Source organism: Carcharodon carcharias, chromosome 33 (genome assembly GCF_017639515.1).
Source record: "Carcharodon carcharias isolate sCarCar2 chromosome 33, sCarCar2.pri, whole genome shotgun sequence".
NCBI classification, from domain to species: domain Eukaryota; kingdom Metazoa; phylum Chordata; class Chondrichthyes; order Lamniformes; family Lamnidae; genus Carcharodon; species Carcharodon carcharias.
In genome coordinates this window covers 9,635,970-9,660,168 of record NC_054499.1, presented here as the reverse complement: position 1 = coordinate 9,660,168, position 24,199 = coordinate 9,635,970, and the positions used below count along the sequence as shown (strand labels likewise).

The 24,199-nt window shown below is 53.3% G+C and overlaps 1 protein-coding gene across 3 annotated transcripts; it reads right to left on the bottom strand.

Moving 5' to 3' along the window:
• Positions 1 to 9,285: 9,285 nt before the first annotated feature.
• LOC121272324 (mucin-2-like) lies at positions 9,286 to 23,250 on the bottom strand. 3 transcript variants are annotated; one of them, XM_041178936.1, is made up of 6 exons: positions 22,962 to 23,250; positions 18,981 to 19,113; positions 16,758 to 16,843; positions 12,516 to 13,460; positions 10,416 to 10,667; positions 9,286 to 9,889 (listed from the first exon to the last, which is right to left on the bottom strand). In XM_041178936.1, exons 1-6 carry the CDS (start codon positions 23,011 to 23,013, stop codon positions 9,831 to 9,833), a joined length of 1,527 nt encoding a protein of 508 aa, XP_041034870.1. In that variant the 5' UTR covers positions 23,014 to 23,250; the 3' UTR covers positions 9,286 to 9,830. The 3 variants fall into 3 exon arrangements, with proteins under 3 accessions (XP_041034870.1, XP_041034871.1, XP_041034872.1); XM_041178937.1 differs by having other exon boundaries at positions 10,416 to 10,655; XM_041178938.1 differs by lacking the exon at positions 18,981 to 19,113.
• Positions 23,251 to 24,199: the final 949 nt, after the last annotated feature.

Genomic DNA, 24,199 nt, shown 5'->3' with positions numbered 1-24,199 from the left:
ATCTCTCTCTCTCTCTGTGTCTCTCTGTGTATGTGTATCTCTCTCTCTCTCTGTGTCACTGTGTGTCTCTCTTTCTCTCTGTCTCTCTCTCTCTCTCTGTGTCTCTGTCCCTCACTCTCTGTGTTTGTGTGTCTGTGTATCTCTCTCTCTCTCTCTCTCTCTGTTGGAGTCTCCAAATCACTCAGCTGCAGCCAGTTTTAATAAATGCTCGCAGCTGAAGACAGTCGGAGAGTCAATCTAGAATGAGGCCACTCAGCCCATCGAAACTATGCTGGATTTGTGTAGTTTTAGTTTCACTTTTGCTTTGAGCAGAGCATACATGCACAGCTCTGATGCCTTCACGCTTTTTACCCATGTGTAACCGTTTTCATGTGCCTAGTCTTAATAATTGAATCCACAATCTGTTCAGCCAATCCCTCAGGAGTGATCAGTGCCTTCATATCATTATAATGGACAAAACAATGACAGTAAGATTTATGATCGTTTAGTCCATTTTCTCCTTCTTGCTCTTGTTGAAAACAAAGCAGAGAAGGTCATATTGTGTCAATACATTACTGAGCTACAAACAGCCATGGGAACAGAGCTGGTTCTCCATTTCTGAAACTGGATTTACTCCTGCACCTAATAGCAATAGACAAATGAATCACTAAAGGCTCATATCCTTCCTTTATTTTTATTACAATAGCTTCACTTCTTGGGACAAATGTGTTGCACTGTTGAGTTTCTGCAACCAACAACAGGAAATAAATGAGAGAAATAACAGAACATGAGGCAGCCATAGAAAGAGAGAGAAACAGAGAGACAGACAGAGAGAGGCAGAGTGACAGAGACATAGGGAGAGAGACAGACAGAGGCAGAGAGAGAGAGGGGCAGAGAGAGAGAGGGGCAGAGAGAGAGAGAGAGGGAGACAGAGAGAGACAGACAGACAGAGAGAGAGAGTGACAGACAGAGACAGCGACACAGAGAGAGAGAGAGAGAGAAAGAGACACATACACAGAGAGAAAGAGACACAGAGAGAGAGAGACAGAGACAGAGTCACAGAGAGAGAGACAGAGAGGGAGAGAGAGGGAGGGAAAGAGAGGGAGACAGAGACAGACAGAGGGAGACAGAGACAGACAGAGGGAGAGAGAGACAGACATAGAGAGAGACACACACAGACAGGGAGAAAGACAGAGAGAGACACACACAGAGAGAGACACAAAGAGAGACAGGCAGGGACAGAGAGAGAGAGAGATAGACAGACAGAGAGAGAGAGACAGAGAAAGAGACAGAGAGACACACACACACAGATAGAGAGACACACACATAGATAGAGAGAGACTGACAGACGGACAGAGAGAGATAGAAAGAGAGAGACAGAGATAGAGATAGTCAGAGAGGGAGAGAGAGTGTCAGAGAGAGAGAGAGAGAGAGTCAGAAAGAGAGAGACCAAGAGAGAGAGACACACAGAGAGAGACACACAGAGAGAGACACACAGAGAGAGACACACAGAGAGAGACACACAGAGAGAGACACACAGAGAGAGAGAGATAGAGACAGAGAGACAGAGACAGAGAGAGACACAGAGAGAGACACACAGAGAGAGAGACACACAGAGAGAGTCAGAGAGCGAGAGAGAAATCGAGAGAGAGACACAAACAGACACAGAGAGAGACAGAGTGAGACGGAGAGTGCGAGACAGGGAGAGAGAGGGAGAGAGAGAGATATAGAGACAGAGAGAGAGAGAGAGAGAGAGAGAGGATGTGTATCTGTTTATAACTTAGCCATTTCTGTTTGAGAGTCATTCCAAGGCTTCCTGTCTAACACGTGCTTGGCACAAAACATCGCTAGACAGAAACCAAGACCACCTGGGAAGGAAGATAAAACCGAGACTGGCTTCAGAAAACATGTTTACACAATCCATTGCACAAACTCATGTGGTCAGGGTGCCTGGTCTACTGCCTCAGCGAGGTTGTTCGAATCATTGGATGGTTTCGCCACAGGAGGAGGTCATTCAGCCCATCACGTTCGTGCTGGCTCTCTGCAAGACCAAGTCCGCCAGTCCCATGCACCTCCCCCACACCACCCCCCCTGCCCCCCACCTTTTCCCAGTAACCCTGTAACTATTGTCTCGTCAGATAATTATCTAATTCCCTTTTGAAAGCCATGGCTGAATCTGCTTCCATCAGCTCTCAGGCAGCGCATTCCAGATCCTAACCGCTCGCTGCGTGGAAATGTTTCTCCTCGTGTCTCCATTGCTTCTTTATGTCAACCGCCTCAAACCTGTGCCCTCTGGTTCTCGATCCTTCCATCGATAGGAACAGTTTCTCACCCACCCTACCCCGTCCGGACCCCTCCCGGTTTCGAACACCTCCCATCAAATCCCCTCTCAGCCTTCTCTTTGAGGAAAAGAGTCTCACCTGCTCCCATCTATCCACCCAACTCAAGCCCCCCCTTCTCTGGAACCGTCCTGCTTAATCTTTTCTGCAACCACCTTCGCGTCTGGTCTGAAGTGGGACATCCCCACCAGTGGACACAATACTCTAGTTGTGATCAAACTGGGGTTTTATAAAAGCTCAACTTAACCTCCTTGTATTTTACAAAGCCCCGGATCCCATTTATTTGTCAATGGTTTGTGCCTGGTAAACCATCGTCTCCTGCAAGCTGTGGCCTTTATTTTATATTATCTCTCTTCCGAGCAAAATGTCTCACTTGGCGCTTGCTTGAGCTTGAGTGACTGTTGTGTCTCATTGTGGTTGAACAAGCAGCTACTTGTGACTGCGATTGTGGCCCTCTTGACACAGATGCAAAAAGCCAATCGTCTTTCAAGGCACTGCCACCCATTCGGTGCCTTGAGCAGCAGGAAGATATCAAGAGGAAACAAGCAATTGAGGGGAGATTTTTATTCTGTCAACCTTCCCCCTGCCCCCATCCCCCAAGGCCCACACTCCCACCTGCCAATACTGGACTTACTTTCAGGATGAGACATAAAAGCTAAGATTCCATCTGCCCTGGTTGCCGGTTGGATATATAAGAGACCCAACAGCCACTATTTCCTACCCATCTCAACCCCCTGGCCACAGTGTCCTGGGACCAATAGTTATCCCTCAGTCAACATCACCAAATCAGGTCATTGCCGCATTATGGGATCTTACTGTGCACAAATTGGCTGCCTCGTTTTTTTTTATTATTCATTCATGGGGTGTGGACTTCACATCCCTAATTGTCCTGGTTTACCCACATTGCTATGGGTCTGGAGTCACACATAGGCCAGGCCACACAAGAATGGTAAATTTGAACCAGATGGGTTTCTTTTACAACAATTGGCAGTGGTTTCATGGCCATTGTTAGACTTTTTAATTCCAGATTTTTTTTACTGAATTTAAATTCCACCAGCTGCTAAGGCGGGATTTGAACCCAGGTACTCCAGAACATTACCCGAGGTGGGGTCTGGATTAGCAGCCAATTACAACACCATCACCTCCCCTGCTTTCCCACAAGGTAACAGTGACTGCACTTCAGGAACACGTCTTTGGCTGCAGAGCACCTTGAGGTTGTGAAACCTTCTCTCCCTCTCCCTCTCTATTTTCCTCCTTCTCTGTCCCCGTTTCTCTCTATCCCTCCATCTCTGCCTCTCTCCCTCTGCCTCTCTTCACCATGGCCAAAGATATGGAGAGCGTCCAAAATCTGGAAAATCCTGTCATCTCTCCTTTACTCTCTCCCTCTCTCTCTCTCGCTTGGCTATGGGTCTTGGCTATGGGTCTGACCTGATTCAGTGACAATATTTAAGTTTTGGGATCATGGACAGACCTTTGGAAGTGGACAGAGGTTTCTCACCCCAGGAATTCTCTGGAGAAATCCTCCGGGAATACTCTCCCTAGTGTAAGCTCCTGGGGGTTTATGAGCTGCTATTGGTGGATGTAGGAAATGCTGGTGGGAGAGCTCATGAGGAGAGAGAGCCACGTTCTCTTCACTTCTTAAACCATCTTTGCATCAAGTTCTGCGACTGTACTGAGGGAGTGCTGCACTGTCTGAGGTGCTATTTTTCGAATGAGGTGTTAAACCGAGGCACCCACCCTGCCCCACCCCCCACCGTCTGCCCTCTCAGGTGGACCTAAAATATCCCAAGGGGTTAGTACCCCTCAACCAACCTAATTAAAACAGGCCACGGCGGGTTGCTGTTTGTGGGATCTTGCTGTGCACATGTTAGTTGCTTTTTGTCACTCCCTCAATCTTGCTGGCAGCTCGTTGTTTCTCAAACTTGTTGGAACTTCATCCCCTCCCCTTCGCCTCTCAATTGCAGTCCTGAGCTGATGATACCACCCCACCCCCCGCCCCCCCCAACACCCATCCCCAACACCCATCCCCAACCCCTGCCCGCTGTCCTGCAGCATTCCCTCCCAAACTCTCTCCATTCCTCCCACCCTCCCCCCATCAAATTCCTGCCCTCCCCACGTTCCCCCCTCCCCGTCTCTCCCTACACCCTCCCACTCTCCGCTGGCTCCTCCCTCTCCTACCCCACACCCACGTTCCCTTGCCCCACTCCCTCCCTACCCCATCCCACCCACAACCTACCATATTCCTGCCCCGGACCCTCCCTCCCTCACACACCCTTCCCCAAACCCTCCCCCACTCCCTCCTTCCCCAAACCCTCCCCCACTCCCTCCTTCCCCAAACCCTCCCCCACTCCCTCCTTCCCCAAACCCTCCCCCACTCCCTCCTTCCCCAAACCCTCCCCCACTCCCTCCTTCCCCAAACCCTCCCCCACTCCCTCCTTCCCCAAACCCTCCCCCACTCCCTCCTTCCCCAAACCCTCCCCCACTCCCTCCTTCCCCAAACCCTCCCCCACTCCCTCCTTCCCCAAACCCTCCCCCACTCCCTCCTTCCCCAAACCCTCCCCCACTCCCTCCTTCCCCAAACCCTCCCCCACTCCCTCCTTCCCCAAACCCTCCCCCACGCCCTCCTTCCCCAAACCCTCCCCCACGCCCTCCTTCCCCAAACCCTCCCCCACGCCCTCCTTCCCCAAACCCTCCCCCACGCCCTCCTTCCCCAAACCCTCCCCCACGCCCTCCTTCCCCAAACCCTCCCCCACTCCCTCCTTCCCCAAACCCTCCCCCACTCCCTCCTTCCCCAAACCCTCCCCCACTCCCTCCTTCCCCAAACCCTCCCCCACTCCCTCCTTCCCCAAACCCTCCCCCACTCCCTCCTTCCCCAAACCCTCCCCCACTCCCTCCTTCCCCAAACCCTCCCCCACTCCCTCCTTCCCCAAACCCTCCCCCACTCCCTCCTTCCCCAAACCCTCCCCCACTCCCTCCTTCCCCAAACCCTCCCCCACTCCCTCCTTCCCCAAACCCTCCCCCACTCCCTCCTTCCCCAAACCCTCCCCCACACCCTCCTTCCCCAAACCCTCCCCCACTCCCTCCTTCCCCAAACCCTCCCCCACTCCCTCCTTCCCCAAACCCTCCCCCACTCCCTCCTTCCCCAAACCCTCCCCCACTCCCTCCTTCCCCAAACCCTCCCCCACTCCCTCCTTCCCCAAACCCTCCCCCACTCCCTCCTTCCCCAAACCCTCCCCCACTCCCTCCTTCCCCAAACCCTCCCCCACTCCCTCCTTCCCCCCACCCCATCCCATTCCATCCCCAGCCCCCTGGGACAATCGCTCCCCACTCCCTCCCTCCCTCCTCACTCCTTGCCTTGTTCCCTACCTCCCCGTACCCTCCCACTCTCCCCTGGCTCCTTCCTCTGCCCCCACCTCCGCCACCGATTAAGGTCCCTTCCCACTCCTCATTCCTCCCTCTGCACCCTGGCCCATCCCCTCCCTCCCTCCCTCCCTTCCTCCCTCCCTCATTACCCTCTCAGCCTCCTGCACTCTCTCCATCATCCCTCCTCCCCCCCCCATCCCCTTTTCCCCCACTCTCACTGCCCCTCCCTCCATTCTCTCCCCCTCCCCCTTCCCTCCACCCTCCTCCCTCAGCCCTCACGCATGTCGGGAGCTACCGAGAGATGGACATTGCTTCGATTTGAAAAGAGTGAGGCTGGGTACAACCGTTTAATGCACAATCCTCGAAGACACGCCAGAGTTTCACATTACAAACACGCGGAGCAGACCCAGCGAAACAGGTACCGTGGTTTTTTTTTAGAGAGAGAGAGAGAGAGAGAGAGACAGCTTTAAATAAATTTGTCAAAAATAAACGTAAATATCTTAAGTTAAACCAGTGCAACATTCAGGAAAACAGGGGTTTGGGAATATAGCAGCTCAAAGGACGGTCGGGTCATTGTTAACGTGATCCTTCTGGATGCATGGAATGGGGGAAATGGGGGGCAGGGACATAAAATACAGCAAACCATTCAAGAGTTTCTGGTGGGCCCATAAAATTCCCCCCCTCTCCCCCTCAACCAGTGTAAAAGTTCACCCACAGTAACGTTTGCAGGATTTGACCCTAAGGACCCTCATGGAAACTTGAACCAAACAGATTCCTAGAAACACAGCAGGCCATTCAACCCTTCAAACCTGCTTTTTTTTTTGATTAACTTGCTCACGGGGATGTGGGTGCCGGTATTTATTGCCTTTCTCCAGAGGGCATCGAAGGGTCTAACCCACATGGGTTGTGGGTCCAAGAGTCACATGTCAGCCAAACTGGGTAAGGATGGCAGGTTTCCCTCCCTAAAAGGGGCATTAGTGAACCAGATGGGGCTTTTTACAACAATCGCCAATGGTTTCCTGCTCATCGCCAGACATATTAATTCAGGTTTCCCCCATCTACTGTGGTGGGATTCGAACCCAGGTTCCCAGAGCTTTGCTGCAGCTCTCTGGAATACTAGTCAGTGACAAGATCACTACATCATCACCACTCCTGTCTGGGCATTTAATGTGGTCATGGCTGATCCTTTATCTCAAAGCCATACTCCCGCTCTCTCCCCATACCCATTAACACCTTTAGAGTCCAGAAATCTATCCATTTCTTTCTTACACATACTCAGTGACTTGGCCTCCACAGCCTCCTGTGATAGAGAATTCCACAGTTTCACCACCCTCTGAGAGAAGAAGTTTCTCCTCATCTCAGTCCTAAACGGTTTACCCTGTATCCTGAGACTATGACCCCTTGTTCTAGACCCGCACCCCCCCCCACCACAGCCAGAGGAAACATCACCGCTGCATCCAGTCTGTCCAGCTCTGTCAGAATTTTATATGTTTCAATGAGACCCCCTCTTATTCTTCTAAACTCCAGTGAACACAGGCCTAGTCTGCCTAATCTATCCTCATACAACAATCCTGCCATCCCAGAAACACACAGACGGACACACACACAGACGGACACACACACAGACGGACACACACACAGACGGACACACACGCACACAGTCGGACACACACAGTCGGACACACACACACAGTCGGACACACACACACAGTCGGACACACACACACACACACACACACAGTCGGACACACACACACACAGTCGGACAGACACACACAGACGGACAGACACACACACACACAGATGGACACACAAAGACAGACACACACAGACAGACACACACACATTTCTCTGCAAGTCAAGAGATGTAGGAACTTTGTGATGCAACTGTGGGACAGCATTAACTGTCTGTGGCTGCCTGTTTGCATCTGGATCTCTAGCTGCCAGAGAGAGAAACCATTTCCGATGATTGGCGGGGTCAGGACTAGGGGTCAGAGTCTAAAAACTTGGAACCAGGCCTTTCAGGAATGAAATGAAGAAACGCTTCTGCACGGAAAGGGTGGTAGTGGTTTGGAACTCTCTTCCACAACTGGCCATTGTTGCTGGATTAATTGTTAAATTTGGAAATCAGATTGCCTGTTAGATTTTTTAATGGTTGCCGGGTCAACTGCTAAATTTAAAACAGAGATTTTTGTTAGGTTTTAATGCATTTTTATCAACCAATGGGATTAAGGGGTATGGGGTAAAGGTGGATATGTGGAAATAATTCACAGATTAGACAGTGTGTCTCTGTATCTAGGTTTCTGTATGTGTCTTTGTCATGTGTTTGAGTAGCTATGTGTGTGTTTGTGTGTGTCTGTCTGTCTCTGTGTACAGGTTTGTGTGTCTGTCAGTCTGGGTGTCTTTATTGTGTGTGTGAGTATCTGTGTGTGTCTATGTCTGTGTGTGCATTTGTGTGGGTGTGTGTGTGTGTGTGAGAGAGTGACAGCGTGTTTGTGAATGAGAGTGCGTGGGAGTGAGAGTTTCTGTATATGTGCTGTATGTGTGGGCGAGGGAGTGTGTATGTGTAAGTGTCTATATGTGGTTTGTGTGTGTGAGAGAGAGAGGGTGTCTATGCGTCTGTGTGTGTGTGTATGTGTGTGTGTGTGTCTTTGTGGTGTGTGCAAGTGTGTGTATGTGTGTTTGTGTGAGAGTGCATGTATGTGTGTGTGTGTGTGTATGAATGTCTGTGTGTGCCTGTGTGTGTGCATGTGTGTGTCTGTATGTGTGTGTGTGTGCATGTGTGTGTGTGCATGTGTGTGTGTGTCTGTATGTGTGTGTGTCTGTATGTGTGCGTGTGTGCATGTGTGTGTGTCTGTATGTGTGCGTGTGTCTGTATGTGTGCGTGCGTGCATGTGTATGTGTGTGTGTGTGTGTGTGTGTGTGTGTGTGTGTGTGAGATCAAGAGCAACTTGTCAGACCCTGAATAAAAATGAGCAGATTAGTTCCACTGCCCCTGTCCCAATATCAGATGCTGCTTGACCCATCAGCAGTATTCCCTAGAGCGGGTAGGGAGCCTGCACACAGAGCAGAGCAGACGGACATCAGCAGCTTAACTTATTGCCTAACTGCTCTACGTTAACCAGAGCCCATTGACCCCCCCACCACCAACCCCACCCCCACCCCGCCGTCAGTCCGCAGCGAGCTCCACCACGGGGACTGTAGGGAGAGCACAAATACCAGGCAGCATGTGGGACTCAGCATTTCACCTCATCTGATTAAACAAGGAATCAGTTGGGCAGCAGCGATTTCCCACCCCTCGCTCCGGCATCTAACCCGGCCCCTGGGACATCTTTCCAGTCAATCCCGTGAGCATCCATTGTTGCTTTGTCTATGAGTTAAAGTGCGAGTGTCGGCAAATGATGTAGCAACTGCAAAAAAAAAAAAAAAATAGGCATGCATCCCTGGGCTATTCAACCATGGGGTTCAGTTCAGGTGCATCGTCAGGGCATGGGGTGGGGTGTGGGGGCGTTGGCTGTGCCCTCTCTGCTTCCTCAGTTGCTTTTGGTTTTACTCCCTCAACCTCTTGATGTCTGAACCGCACCCCCCACCCACCACCCCCCCCCCACCCCGCTCCACTGTGCCATGTGCAACCTCAGAAAGTGGCTTTTTGGGCGTGACAGTGGTGGAAGCAACACTGGGCGGCGTGGAGGGGTGGGGTCTCCGGGGACGGGTGGTGCAGGGGGAGATTAACAAAGCTTCCCTGGAAAAAATGCCCAGCACCTTCTGGTGGAAGCACAAAAATTAAGACCCAAACATGGTGGAGAAAGGTATGTGTTCCGCCATACTACCACCTTCTAGGTCTGTATGTAAAGCGATGAGCTTGCATTTTCAGTATTTGTCCAGTCACAGTGACAGTTCAGGGAGAAGGGGCAAGATGCGACACGTCACATCGCCCGCGTGTGATGGCGATTTCGGCCCACCACCTCTCGCTTCTGCGGAGGACTTTCGTGGATTACTTTATTCCAAAGCCTTCCGAAATCGCTCGAAAGGTTTCCGCGTTCTCCACGCCCGTCACTCACTTTGCCCAGCAAGTGAAGGTTGGCTCGCACGCTGGAGTCCACAATGTCAGGGAGCTCCGCCGTTTAAATCGACCCGGCCTGCTGCTCCTCAAACACCTTCCCTGGAAGTCTCAGAGAGCCTGCAGTAGTGGACAAGGGTCACAACACCTGGTTGAAAGAGAAAAGGCTTGATGTTAAAAGTTGGCAGACCCTGAGAAACAATTATTACTAAAGGACTTGAACGTTGCTAAAAAGCCAATGCTTTTTGCAGTGGCCGTAGCTAAGAGCAGCTTTTTAATTCTGGATTTATTTAATGAAGCGAATTTAAAACTTCCCCAGCTGCTGTGGTGGGATCTGAACTTGTGCCTCAGGATCATTAGTCCAGTAACATTACCACTACCCTTTAGTGCCCTGCCAACGCCGTCATTCAGTATCCACCACATTTCCCCCCCCAGTTCCCAGGTCATCCTTTTCCAGGAGGCCTGACTGTGCCCCCACCCCCACCTCCCACACCACCAACCCCCCACCCCCACACCCCGCCCCCACGCCCCCCCACACCCCACCCCCATACCCCGCCCCCCACCATCACCCCACCCACACCCCACACCCCGCCCCCAGGATTGAACAGGCCCTCAAGTTTATTTCAGCACTGGCCTCCGAGTTGATAGGTACCCCTCCGCCATCACCCACCTACCTGGGCTGCAATGGTGCGCGGAGCCCCCAGCCTCTCGGGACACGAGGCCTCTCACGCTCCACTTTGACGCGACGCACACGACGAGGGTGGCAGCGGCGAAGAGCAGGACGGTCATCAGCAGACCCACCCGCCAACCTGGACCTCGCGAGGCCTCTCCTGAGCCTCCGCGGTGCTTGGACGCACCGGGCAGCTTGTCCCTGCCGCTCACACGCGGGCCTCGGCTTCTCCTCGTTGTGGAGCCTGTACAAACGCCAACACAGGTTCGTTTTACAAACAAAGTAAGGGAACATTGGCGTGAGGCAGGAGCCTTAAAATCAGATCCTTTGTGAAGCAAGTGGAATTCTAACACAGTGAGTCGCATCTCAAATACTTCACTGGGGTTGTGGGGGGGGGAAGGTGGTGGGGTGGAGGGGGGACTTTATTTCACAGACTGGAGGGTCAGTGACCAAAGATAGAGGGAAAAAACAAAGGGAAGGTGAGACTTTTTTTTTACATAGCGCTGCCTGAAAGGGAAGCGGATTCGATAGGAACCTTCAAAAGGGGAATTGGATAAATACTTGAAGGGGGCAACATTTGCAGGAACACAGGGGAAAGAGCAGTAGTGGGGGCATGGGGAGGTGGGGGGGGGGTGCTAAGTAGATAGCTCTTTCAAAGAGCCAGCACAGACGTGAAGGACCGAATGGCCTGATTCTGCGTTTTCTGTAATGCACACAGAAGCTGCTATTTTCTGTTTTAAAGACAGGGTTACAATTCTCTATAATATACATAGGGGCTACTGTTCTCTGTAATAAACTCACGGCTACAATGCTCTATTACATACACAGGAGCCCTTATTCTCAATAATACTCGGTGTTACGGTTCACTCAGGGGACATACATTGTTAACAAAAACAGAATTACCTGGAAAAACTCAGCAGGTCTGGCAGCATCGGCGGAGAAGAAACGAGTTGACGTTTCGAGTCCTCATGACCCTTCGACAGAACTTGCGTTCGAGTCCAAGAAAGAGTTGAAATATAAGCTGGTTTAAGGTGTGTGTGTGTGGGGGGCGGAGAGATAGAGAGACAGACAGGTGGAGTGGGGGTGTGGTTGTAGGGACAAACAAGCAGTTATAGAAGCAGATCATCAAAAGATGTCAACGACAATAGTACAATAGAACACATAGGTGTTAAAATTAAAGTTGGTGATATTATCTAAACGAATGTGCTAATTAAGAATGGATGGTAGGGCACTCAAGGTATAGCTCTAGTGGGGTTTTTTTTTATATAATGGAAATAGGTGGGAAACCCCACCAGAGCTATACCTTGAGTGCCCTACCATCCATTCTTAATTAGCACATTCGTTTAGATAATATCACCAACTTTAATTTTAACACCTATGTGTTCTATTGTACTATTGTCGTTGACATCTTTTGATGATCTGCTTCTATCACTGCTTGTTTGTCCCTACAACCACACCACCCCCCCTCCACCTCTTTGTCTCTCTATCTCTCCGCCCCCCACACACACACCTTAAACCAGCTTATATTTCAACTCTTTCTTGGACTCGAACGCAAGTTCTGTCGAAGGGTCATGAGGACTCGAAACATCAACTCTTTTCTTCTCCGCTGATGCTGCCAGACCTGCTGAGTTTTTCCAGGTAATTCTGTTTTTGTTTTGGATTTCCAGCATCCGCAGTTTTTTTGTTTTTTACATACATTGTTAGCCGTGATAACACAATTTCACATAAATGTCACTATCTGGAGCTATTGGCAGTGACTGTCAAGACTCCAACATCCTTTCCAACACATAGCTGACTAGGAATCTCTTTTGCTCTGGCAGTCTACCATGAGGGTGTGTTGGAAAGGTTTACAGGCTAATATTCAAGTTGCTTGACTGGGATATGAACACATCTTCCTTAACCATCAAGGTCCTGGAGTGGGACATGAACCTGGGTATTGCTAGCTCACAGACAGGGACAATATCCACTGGCGCCACATCTCCACCCACAATGTGCACATAGGAGCTGCTGTTCTCTATAATATCTACTCAGGGGCTGCTATTCTCTATAGTATACACAGGGGCTGCTCTTCTCTACATTGTACACAGGAGAATGAGAGTCTTACTGGGGCTGTCAATGGCTCCTACAGTCCTGGTTTCCTCTGTCACCAGTTCATTTGGAGGGGGTGTTGGCCTTGCAGTTACAATGTTCCTGGGACGAAGGCTTGTCCTGTCCGTGGATTTAGTCGAACGTGGGAGCTGGGCTGAGCTGTAAGGGCGAGATGTTGACTGAAGGGTTGAGATTCTTTCTTGGCCATGTGGCCCTGGTAGAGATGTGACGGAGGAGCTGAGCATCTGGGAACTTGCATGTCCTTGGAAACTCGTGGCTACTGGAGACGGCGGTATTGAGGGAAGCGTTGTACTTCTGCCCTGCCTCTCGAGCCCTGGTGGGGTTGTGGCAGAAGGACTGGACGTCTGGGGCCCTTCATGCCCTTGGGATTGAGTTGGTGCAGAAGATGGTGGCATTGAGGGAAGCGTTGTACTTCTGCCCTGCCTCTCGAGCCCTGGTGGGGTTGTGGCAGAAGGACTGGACGTCTGGGGCCCTTCATGCCCTTGGGATTGAGTTGGTGCAGAAGATGGTGGCATTGAGGGAAGCGTTGTACTTCTGCCCTGCCTCTCGAGCCCTGGTGGGGTTGTGGCAGAAGGACTGGATGTCTGGGGCCCTTCATGCCCTTGGGATTGAGTTGGTGCAGAAGATGGTGGCATTGAGGGAAGCGTTGTACTTCTGCCCTGCCTCTCGAGCCCTGGTAGAGCTGTGGCAGAGGGACTGGACGTCTGGACTCTTTCATGCTCTTGGGCATTGGTTGATGGAGGAGAAGATTGGGTTGAGGGAGGCGTTGAGCCTCTGTCTTGCCCTTGGAGAGCTGTGATGGGGATACTGGAGGTTGCAGCCCATTGTGAACGAGTTGAATCTCCGGGTGAAGGTGTTGGGTGGGGCATAGTATCCTTGGTTTCTACTTTCTCCTTTGGCCCACTTCGGAACCCCATGGAGAGCACATCCTTGGAAGGACCTGAGGCAGAAAAATGGCCGGTCAACAATTCTGTTCATTTCCATAGTTAAACCTTCGATGGACCCTTTCAAATTAAAACCTTTCAAACATTGAAAAAGCAACAATTCTACCAAACCAAACCCTTCCCTTGCCTGTAGGCTGATGAATGGCCAGTCACCCAAGCACAGACTCAGTTGCTGACTACTCCCTCTTGGCACTCATGTGAGGGAGTGAACCCTACTAAGGATTTAAACTCTTGAATCCCACCTCTCATTGCCTCTGTCTCTTGCTACGACCACATGAAAGTAAAAGTACGATGGAATTAAGGAATCAGGACATCATTCCACACGTAAGCTGTTCAAGACTGCCCGATCCTCAATTTTAGAAAACTCATAAATGGTATGCAAAAGATTGAGAATTTAATTAACTTAGCCCTACAACCTATGATCTATGTATCTGCGTCCAGATCTGGGTGCCATACTTGAGGAATGATGTGAAGCCATTGGAGAGAGTACAGAGGAGATTCACAAGAGTAATTCCAGGGATAAAGAACTGTCGCTATGGGGATAGATTGGAGAGGTTGGTGTTGTTTTCCTTGGAGAAAAGAAGGCTGAGGGGAGACTTGATGGAGGTATTCAAGATCCTGAGGGGTATGGACAGGGTAAATAGTGAGAAACTGCTCCCAAGCAAGAGAGCATCAAGAACTAGAAGGCGCAGATTCAAAATCATTGGCAAAAGGAGTAAATGTGATGTGAGGAAATTTTGTTTTTCACCCAGAGGGTGTTTGGAGTCTGCAGTGGGCATCCTGAGAGGGTGGAGGAGGCAGGTTCGAGCGAGGTATTCAGGATTGCTACCTGAAAAGAGAGAATGTGCAAGGTTGCACGGATAAGGTAGAGGAGTGGGGCTAGGTGGAATGCTCTTTCAGAGAGCCAGTGCAGACTCGATGGGCTGAATGGCCTCCTTCTGCGCTGTAAAGATCCTGTGACCCTGTGACTTCAATACAAAATACAGAGTGCAGTATACCTTTCATTTTATGGAGGAGGAGGAGGGGGGAGGAGGAGGGGGGAGGAGGAGGGGGAGGAGGGGGAGGGCGAGGAGGAGGAGGAAGGAGGGGGAGGCCAGCGAGTGCTGTGATATTGGGATATGATATGTGAACCAGCGCCATGATATTGGTGCCCAGTCTGCACAATATTTCCCGGGTTTCTTTTTAACCTTAACCCCCCCCGCCATTGCTTCGATTCTTGCAATCGCTGGTAAAAGCTGTCAAGTTGGACTTAGTTGAATCTTCCACCATTTTGGAATAAGCTAAATTTCTTGACTGATCAAACAACACATAGGCACTGGGTCAGGTTTGCACAGGAAATATCACCAGGCGTGCTACATTCAAAGCGTGATAAGAGTTTGAGAGAAGGAAACTCATCTCTTCAAGAGAAGTTATTCTTTATAAAATTAAAATATCAACCACCTTTGAGTCTGTTAAAGATCGAAATATGGTGCAATCGCTGACTTGGCCAATCACTTTGCGCCTCGGACCGTGATGTGTGATGAAATTTGTTCCGCATGTCATTAACTGACTCTCTTTAACCACATTTAAAGCTGTTTGCCTGTCAAGCAGGATGCCAGTTAACCCACATTTATCTTTTTTATCTCCTGTTTGTCTGCTCTGTCTCACCAATGTCTAGGACAGCGAAAAACCCTCAAATCGGTGCTCTAAATAATGACCTACCTTCACCGAAACGATATTAAAACCCTTTTCTCGTATTATGAGCACTGTAGGGCATTATCATTCCGATTGGGGCCCATCTTTACTAATGCATTTGAAGAGGATCTGCCAGACAACATTGAGAACCACTGCCCTAGTCTCCCGTAAATCTATCTATCTCGGTCCTGAACATACTGAGCACCCACGTCTCTCCGGGGCAGAGAATTTTCAAGGCTCACCACCCTCTGACAGAAGAAATCAAGAAAGAAATCAAGGCTGGCACTTATATAGCACTTTTCGCAGCCGCCACTTTTACAGTCAATGCAGTACCCGTCACTGTTGTTATGTGGCAAACGCAGCAGCCAATTTGTGCACAGACAGCTCCCACAAACAGCATTGCAATAATGGCCAGATTATCTGTTTCTTTGCAATGTTGGTGGAGGGATACCTATTCTCCCCAGGACACCGGGGAGAACTTCCCTGCTCTTCCTCAAAGTAGTGGGCACAGGATCTTTTACACCCACACCAGCAAACAGCTGGGGCCTTCCTTTTCTTAAATGGCTGACTGCTTTTCTGAATCTGTGACCCACGTTCAAGACTCTCTAGCCACGGGGAACAGCCACTCAGCATCTGTCAAGCTATTGACAAAGGATATTCAATGCGATCATTCCTTTATTCTTCTGAACTCCAGAGAGTTTAGGCCCAATCTCTCCTCACAGGCCTAACCTACTGTCCTGGACTAGCTGGGCCCCCACAAGCTGGAAAAGGCCTCCCCCAGTGCCTGTCACTCGGCCAATAACCACTGCCGAACGATGCAGTGAGGGGCTATTTGACCGGAATGTTCACCGCCACACTCGCCTCACCCGGCGTCAGCGTACCCACTCCCACGGCCCGGGGGGCTCTGAGGCCAATCGCTGAATCTCTGCCACCGAGGCTCGATGTGTCTGCTGGAGTTTAGGGGGTTGGGGGGTGGAAGGGGCTGATTGAAATGTACAAGATCCTGAGGGGTCTTGACAGGGCAGATGTAGAGAGGGTGTTCCCTCCTGTGGGGGGAGTCTCGAAATAGGATTCACTGTTTAAAAATAGGGGCGTCGCCCACTTCAGACAAAGATATAAGGAGAATCTTTTCCCTCAGAGGGTTGTGAGTCTTTGGAATTCTCTTCTTGAAAAGGCGGTGGAAGCAGAGTATATGAATATTTTTAAGGCAGAGCTGGATAGATTCTTGGTTAGCAAGGGTTATTGAGGCGGGGGGGGGCGGCTGGTGGTGGAGGTAGGCAGGAAATGTGGGGTTGAGGTTACACTCAGACTAGCCATGATCTTATTGAATGGTAGAGCAGTGGTCTACTCCTTCTCCTAATCCCGTATGCTCGTAACATCAAAACAGATTATTTAGTCATTACTGTAGTTTGTGGGATCCTGCTCTGGGTAAGTTGGGGCTGCCCCATTTCCTACACTTCAAAAACTACGGCACTGGCTGGGAAACACTTTGAGGTGCTATCGAAATCCTCTACGAAATGGGCTTCGTAACCCAGGACCCCCTTCACTCATGGCTGAACACTGGGGTGAAACCTGCCGATCAGGAAAAATGTCTTTCCAAAGAGGACTGAGGGTCTTACCTTCAGATCGGGAATCAACAAACTCTTTCATCGCCTGGGCTTTTCTGAATAAGATGCAGAAGGTTTCATTCTGGTTAGTGGCAAACCTGTGACATGAAATCAGAGGGAGACATGTCAACTTGAATCCCAAACAAGCAAACATCGACTAGCTCGGCCTCTACCGAAAGGATGATCTGACTGAGATGCTTTGCATGACTGAACGAGCGCCCAGAGACAGGCAGCGAGGAACCATTTCCTCTGGTTAGGAAGCTTCACAAATGGGAGGGGAGAGAAAACCTTTTCACGCAGCGAGTAGTGAGGGTTTGGAATGCGCTGCCTGGAGTGTGGTGGGGGCAGTTCAACTGAGGCATTTAACCGGGCATTGGACGGTTATTTAAATTGAAACAATGCGCAGGGTTATGGGGAAAAGGCAGGGGATTGGCACTCAGTTCAAATGCTCAGAAAGCCGTCACAGACATGATGGGTAGAATGGCCTCCTGCAGTGTAACAGTTCTGTGATTCTGTCATTCAATCCAAACAATGCGCAATTGTCACTTCACCACCACCCCCCACCAGTGTTATACAGTGACAGACCTGTCCCCTCCAGTACTGTACCTGTAATACAGTGACATACCCGTCCCCATCAGTACTGTAGCCCAGTGTTATACTGTGACATACCCGTCCCCATCAGTACTGTACCCCAGTGTTATACAGTGACATACCCGTCCCCATCAGTACTGTAGCCCAGTGTTATACAGTGACATACCCGTCCCCATCAGTACCGTACCCCAGTGTTATACAGTGACAGACCTGTCCCCACCAGTACTGTACCCCAGTGTTATACAGTGACAGACCTGTCCCCACCAGTACTACACCTGTAATACAGTGACATACCCGTCCCCATCAGTACTGTAGCCCAGTGTTATACAGTGACATACCCGTCCCCATCAGTACTGTACCCCAGTGTTATACAGTGACAGACCTGTCCCCACCAGTACTGTACCCCAGTGTTATACAGTGACAGACCTGTCCCCACCAGTACTACACCTGTAATACAGTGACATACCCGTCCCCATCAGTACTGTACCCCAGTGTTATACAGTGACAGACCTGTCCCCACCAGTACTGTACCCCAGTGTCATACAGTGACAGACCTGTCCCCACCAGTACTGTACCCCAGTGTTATAGTGACAGACCCGTCCCCACTGTACTGTACCCCAGTGTTATACAGTGACAGACCTCTCCCAACCAGTACTGTACCCCAGTGTTATACAGTGACATACCCGTCCCCACCAGTACTGTACCCCAGTGTTATACAGTGACAGACCTCTCCCAACCAGTACTGTACCCCATTGTTATACCGTGACAGATCTGTCCCCACCAGTACTGTATCCCAGTGTTATACAGTGACAGACCCATCCCCACCAGTACTGTACCCCAGTGTTATACAGTGACAGACCCATCCCCACCAGTACTGTACCCCAGTGTTATACCGTGACAGATCTGTCCCCCACCAGTACTGTACCCCAGTGTTATACAGTGACAGACCTGTCCCCACCAGTACTGTACCCCAGTGTTATACCGTGACAGACCTGTCCCCACCAGTACTGTACCCCAGTGTTATACAGTGACAGACCTGTCCCCATCAGTACTGTACCCCAGTATTATACAGAGACAGACCCGTCCCCACCAGTACTGTACCCCAGTGTTATACAGAGACAGACCCGTCCCCACCAGTACTGTACCCCAGTGTTATACAGAGACAGACCCGTCCCCACCAGTACTGTACCCCAGTGTTATACAGAGACAGACCCGTCCCCACCAGTACTGTACCCCAGTGTTATACAGCGACAGACCCGTCCCCACCAGTACTGTACCCCAGTGTTATACAGTGACAGACCCATCCCCACCAGTACTGTACCCCAGTGTTATACAGTGACAGACCCGTCCCCCACCAGTACTGTACCCCAGTGTTATACAGTGACAGACCTGTCCCCACCAGTACTGTACCCCAGTGTTATACAGTGACAGACCCGTCCCCACCAGTACTGTAGCCCAGTGTTATACAGTGACAGACCTGACCCCACCAGTACTGTACCCCAGTGTTATACAGTGACAGACCCGTCCCCACCAGTACTGTACCCCAGTGTTATACAGTGACAGACCTGTCCCCACCAGTACTGTACCCCAGTGTTATACAGTGACAAACCCGTCCCCACCAGTACCCCATCCCAATGTACTTACTGGAGGTACTGGGTGCACACTGCATGGTTCCTATAACTCTTCAGATGCCGGTAGTATCTTTGTGGCAATGGTTCCTGTAGAATTGTTTTGCAGCAATTTACTCCAAATTCTCCCCCATATCTGTGACTGAGCGCTGCAGAATGAAACACACCAAGTCATGACTGGTATCGATCACTTTGCTATGTGCTGTCAGGCAGAGGAACCCGTGTTTTTCGAAGGGATGTTTGTCCTGGGATATTTACTGATGTTATCTCCCCGAGGTTTCTCTTTACTCTGATCCCCAGCGGGCCCTGGTCACACATTGACTGTCTTCTTGGGGCTTTAGTGACAAAAGGAGATCTTTTCCTGTCAACGGAGGCTTCCTTTGTTGCCCGTCCTCATATCCCAGGATCCCTGCTCTAGAGCCGACAGCCTGTCAAGTGGCAATTCGACTGCAGCAGGAATCACAGCCCGACCCCCAACGCCAGTGGCGGACTCACCATTATTTTGTTAATCTATCGTTTGCTTTTCTTCACTTAGGCGAAGGGGTCCAGAGAGCGGTGAGGGGAAGGGGTGTGGTGGGGGAGGGCGGAGAGTAGAGGAGAGAGGGGGTGGGGGGTGGGGAGGGGGCAGGAGAGGGGGAAAGGAGAAGGGGAAGGGGAGGGGTTAGTCTAGGGGTTATGGATGGCTGTGAAGAGAAGAGGAGGGGGCAGGGGAGTGAGTAGGGCCAGGGAGGGGAGGTGAGGGAGGGAGGGGGGGGTGGGGGAGAGAGAAAGGGGTCGTGGAGGGAGAGATGGCAGGGGAGGGGCAAGGGAGAAGGGGAAAGAGGGAGGAGGGGGTGTGGAGGAGGGCAAGGGAGAGGATAGGAAGGGGGAGAGGAGGTGAGGAGGGGGGAGAGAGAGGGTCATGGCAGAGGGAGAGAGAGAGAGAGAGACGGCGGGGGGGGGGGGGGTGGGTAAGGGCGAAGGGGAAGGGGAGGGAGGGGGGAGCAGGGGTGAGGAGGAGGTGCAGGGAGAGGATAGGAATAGGGAGATGAGGGAGGGGAAGAAATAGGGGTGGGGACGGGGAGGGGGAGAGGAAAGGGAGGGGAGAATGGGGGGGGGGAGGAGGAGGGGATCTGGAAGAGGTCAAGAAGTGGTGAGGGGATGAGGGGGTCCAGGCGAGAGAGGAGGGGGGTCAGGGAGAGGGGGAGAGGGCAGAGGGGGAGAGGGGAGGAGGGGGGGAGGGGGGTAGAGGGGGTGAGGGGGGTAGAGGGGAGGAGGGGGGGAGGGGGGTAGAGGGGAGGAGGGGGGTAGAGGGGGTGAGGGGGGTAGAGGGGAGGAGGGGGGTAGAGGGGGTGAGGGGGGTAGAGGGGAGGAGGGGGGGAGGGGGGTAGAGGGGAGGAGGGGGGTAGAGGGGGTGAGGGGGGTAGAGGGGAGGAGGGGGAGAGGGGGAGAGGGTGAGGGGGGTAGAGAGGGGTAGAGGGGTGGAGGGGGGAGGGGGAGGGGGGGTAGAGGGGAGGAGGGGGGTAGAGGGGAGGAGGGGGGTAGAGGGGAGGAGGGGGGAGGGGGGTAGAGGGGGTGAGGGGGGTAGAGGGGAGGAGGGGGAGAGGGGGAGGGGGTGAGGGGGGGTAGAGGGGGTGAGGGGGGTAGAGGGGAGGAGGGGGAGAGGGGGAGGGGGGTGAGGGGGGTAGAGGGGGTGAGGGGGGTAGAGGGGAGGAGGGGGAGAGGGGGAGGGGGTGAGGGGGGTAGAGGGGGTGAGGGGGGTAGAGGGGAGGAGGGGGGGAGGGGGGGTAGAGAGGGTGAGGGGGGTAGAGGGGAGGAGGGGGGGTAGAGAGGGGTAGGGGGGTAGAGGGGAGGAGGGGGAGAGGGTGAGGGGGGGTAGAGAGGGGTAGGGGGTAGAGGGGAGGAGGGGGAGAGGGTGAGGGGGGTAGAGAGGGGTAGGGGGTAGAGGGGAGGAGGGGGAGAGGGTGAGGGGGGTAGAGAGGGGTAGGGGGTAGAGGGGAGGACGGGGAGAGGGTGAGGGGGTGTAGAGAGGGGTAGGGGGTAGAGGGGAGGAGGGGGAGAGGGTGAGGGGGGTAGAGAGGGGTAGGGGGTAGAGGGAGGAGGGGGAGAGGGTGAGGGGGGTAGAGAGGGGTAGGGGGTAGAGGGGAGGAGGGGGAGAGGGTGAGGGGGGGTAGAGAGGGGTAGGGGGTAGAGGGGAGGAGGGGGGTAGAGAGGGGTAGAGGGGGTGAGGGGGGTAGAGGGGAGGAGGGGGTGTAGAGGGGAGGAGGGGGGTAGAGGGGAGGAGGGGGGAGGGGGGTAGAGGGGGTGAGGGGGGTAGAGGGGAGGAGGGGGAGAGGGGGAGGGGGTGAGGGGGGTAGAGGGGGTGAGGGGGGTAGAGGGGAGGAGGGGGAGAGGGGGAGGGGGGTGAGGGGGGTAGAGGGGGTGAGGGGGGTAGAGGGGAGGAGGGGGGGAGGGGGGTAGAGAGGGTGAGGGGGGTAGAGGGGAGGAGGGGGGTAGAGAGGGGTAGGGGGTAGAGGGGAGGAGGGGGAGAGGGTGAGGGGGGGTAGAGAGGGGTAGGGGGTAGAGGGGAGGAGGGGGAGAGGGTGAGGGGGGTAGAGAGGGGTAGGGGGTAGAGGGGAGGAGGGGGAGAGGGTGAGGGGGGTAGAGAGGGGTAGGGGGGTAGAGGGGAGGAGGGGGAGAGGGTGAGGGGGGTAGAGAGGGGTAGGGGGTAGAGGGGAGGAGGGGGAGAGGGTGAGGGGGGTAGAGAGGGGTAGGGGGTAGAGGGGAGGAGGGGGAGAGGGTGAGGGGGGTAGAGAGGGGTAGGGGGTAGAGGGGAGGAGGGGGAGAGGGTGAGGGGGGTAGAGAGGGGTAGGGGGTAGAGGGGAGGAGGGGGGTAGAGAGGGGTAGAGGGGGTGAGGGGGGGTAGAGGGGAGGAGGGGGGAGGGGGGGTAGAGAGGGGGAGGGGGGTAGAGAGGGGTAGGGGGGAGGAGGGGGAGAGGGGGAGAGGGTGAGGGGGGTAGAGAGGGGTAGAGGGGTGGAGGGGGGAGGAGGGGGAGAGGGGGAGAGGGTGAGGGGGGTAGAGAGGGGTAGAGGGGTGGAGGGGTAGGGGGGTGGAGGGGTAGGGGGGGTAGAGGGGAGGAGGGGGGAGGGGGGTAGAGAGGGGGAGGGGGGTAGAGAGGGGGAGGGGGGTAGAGGGGGGGAGGGGGAGAGGGGGGGAGGGTGGGAGGGGGGTAGAGGGGGTGAGGGGGGTAGAGGGGAGGAGGGGGAGAGGGGGAGGGGGTGAGGGGGGTAGAGGGGGGTAGAGGGGTAGAGGGGGTGAGGGGGGTAGAGGGGGAGGGGGTGAGGGGGGTAGAGGGGAGGAGGGGAGGAGGGGGGGAGGGGGGTAGAGGGGGTGAGGGGGGTAGAGGGGAGGAGGGGGGGAGGGGGGTAGAGGGGGTGAGGGGGGGTAGAGGGGAGGAGGGGGGAGGGGGGTAGAGGGGGTGAGGGGGGTAGAGGGGGGGAGGGGGAGAGGGGAGGGGGTGAGGGGGGTAGAGGGGAGGAGGGGAGGAGGGGGGGAGGGGGGGTAGAGGGGGTGAGGGGGGTAGAGGGGAGGAGGGGGGAGGGGGAAGGGGAAACTGGGCATTAACGGCCTATGAAAAACTCAAAAATTTAAGAGAACGATTTGTCTTAAGAAAGTTGGGACCCCCCCCCGACCTTACAGCCTCCCTCAAACACTCAAACCAGGCGTCTCCCCGCGCATCTTACAGCCTCATTGTCTCTGGGGCGCAGTCTTGGAACCCCCAACCCCCACTTCCCTGACCCCGGGGGTCGCCACCCCCCCCTCCCCCGACTCTTTGACCCTCTCTAGTCTCCAACCCAGGGACCTTCTTCCGACAGACCGAGCCCCTGCGTCACCGGTGTGGTGCCTCACCCTTTCTCTCTGTACCCAACATCCCCGCTTCCCTGGGACTGAGGTCCTCGAGGGAGAGAGAGAGAGAGAGGGAGCGAGGGGGGGAGGGGGAGAGGGAGAGCGATGTGCTTCAGTCTATGAGGATCTTACCTGGGAGGGAGGCGGTGGATGAGAGGAGAAGGAGTGGGATCCAGAGTTCCATTTCTTCGAAAGGAAAGACGAGTCAAAGTTCTGGCTGCTGTCAGAGAGGAGAAACTTCAACACTCGATTGCGCAGAGAGAGAGAGAGAGAGAGAGAGAGAGCACAGAGTGAGGGGCTGTGGGTTGAATGATGAAAAGGAAACGGTTTGAGCTGCAATTATCAGTCAAATGCATCATGCTCCACTTGACGAATGAACAACCTCTCGCAGTGGGGGATTTCCAGTCGGCAACCTATTTAACTGGCCCGGCCCCACCTGCCTCTACCTAAACAGTAGCTTCCAACAAATACGCTGTGGGAATGTCCAGGAATTTCCACAAATTTCCCCCTGAGCAGTGCTGTGGGCGTGAGGGACAGGTTGTGTGAGCACTTTTGTTTTCTGAACGTGGGAGAGTTTTGAGACTCTTTTCTTTTAAGACTTTGAGAGTTGAGACCTTGCCGGAGGGGTGGGAGGGAGGCGGGGGGGTGGAGAGGGGGAGAAGGGGAGAGGTGGGTGGTTCAGTTGGTGCTGACAGGCCAGCTTTCACAGTGTAAACATTGTAGAATGGCTGCGGCATAACAAAAGGCCATTCAGCCCGTTGTCTGTGTGTGTGTGTGTGTGTGTGTGTGTGTGTGTGTGTCTGTGTGTGTGTGTGTGTGTGTGTGTGTGTGTGTGTCTGTGTGTGTGTGTGTGTGTGTGTGTCTGTGTGTGTGTGTGTGTGTGTGTGTGTCTGTGTGTGTGTGTGTGTGTGTGTGTGTGTGTGTGTGTGTCTGTGTGTGTGTGTGTGTGTGTGTGTGTCTGTGTGTGTGTGTGTGTGTGTCTGTGTGTGTGTGTGTGTCTGTGTGTCTGTGTCTGTGTGTGTGTGTGTGTGTGTGTGTCTGTGTGTGTGTGTGTGTGTGTCTGTGTGTCTGTGCGTGTGTCTGTGTGTGTGTGTGTGTGTGTCTGTGTGTGTGTGTGTCTGTGTGTGTGTGTGTGTGTCTGTGTGTGTGTGTGTCTGTGTGTGTGTGTGTGTGTGTCTGTGTGTCTGTGTGTGTGTGTGTGTCTGTGTGTGTGTCTGTGTGTGTGTGTGTGTGTCTGTGTGTGTGTGTCTGTGCGTGTGTCTGTGTGTGTGTGTGTCTGTGTGTGTGTGTGTGTGTCTGTGTGTCTGTGTGTGTGTGTGTGTGTGTCTGTGTGTCTGTGTGTGTGTGTGTGTGTGTGTGTGTCTGTGTGT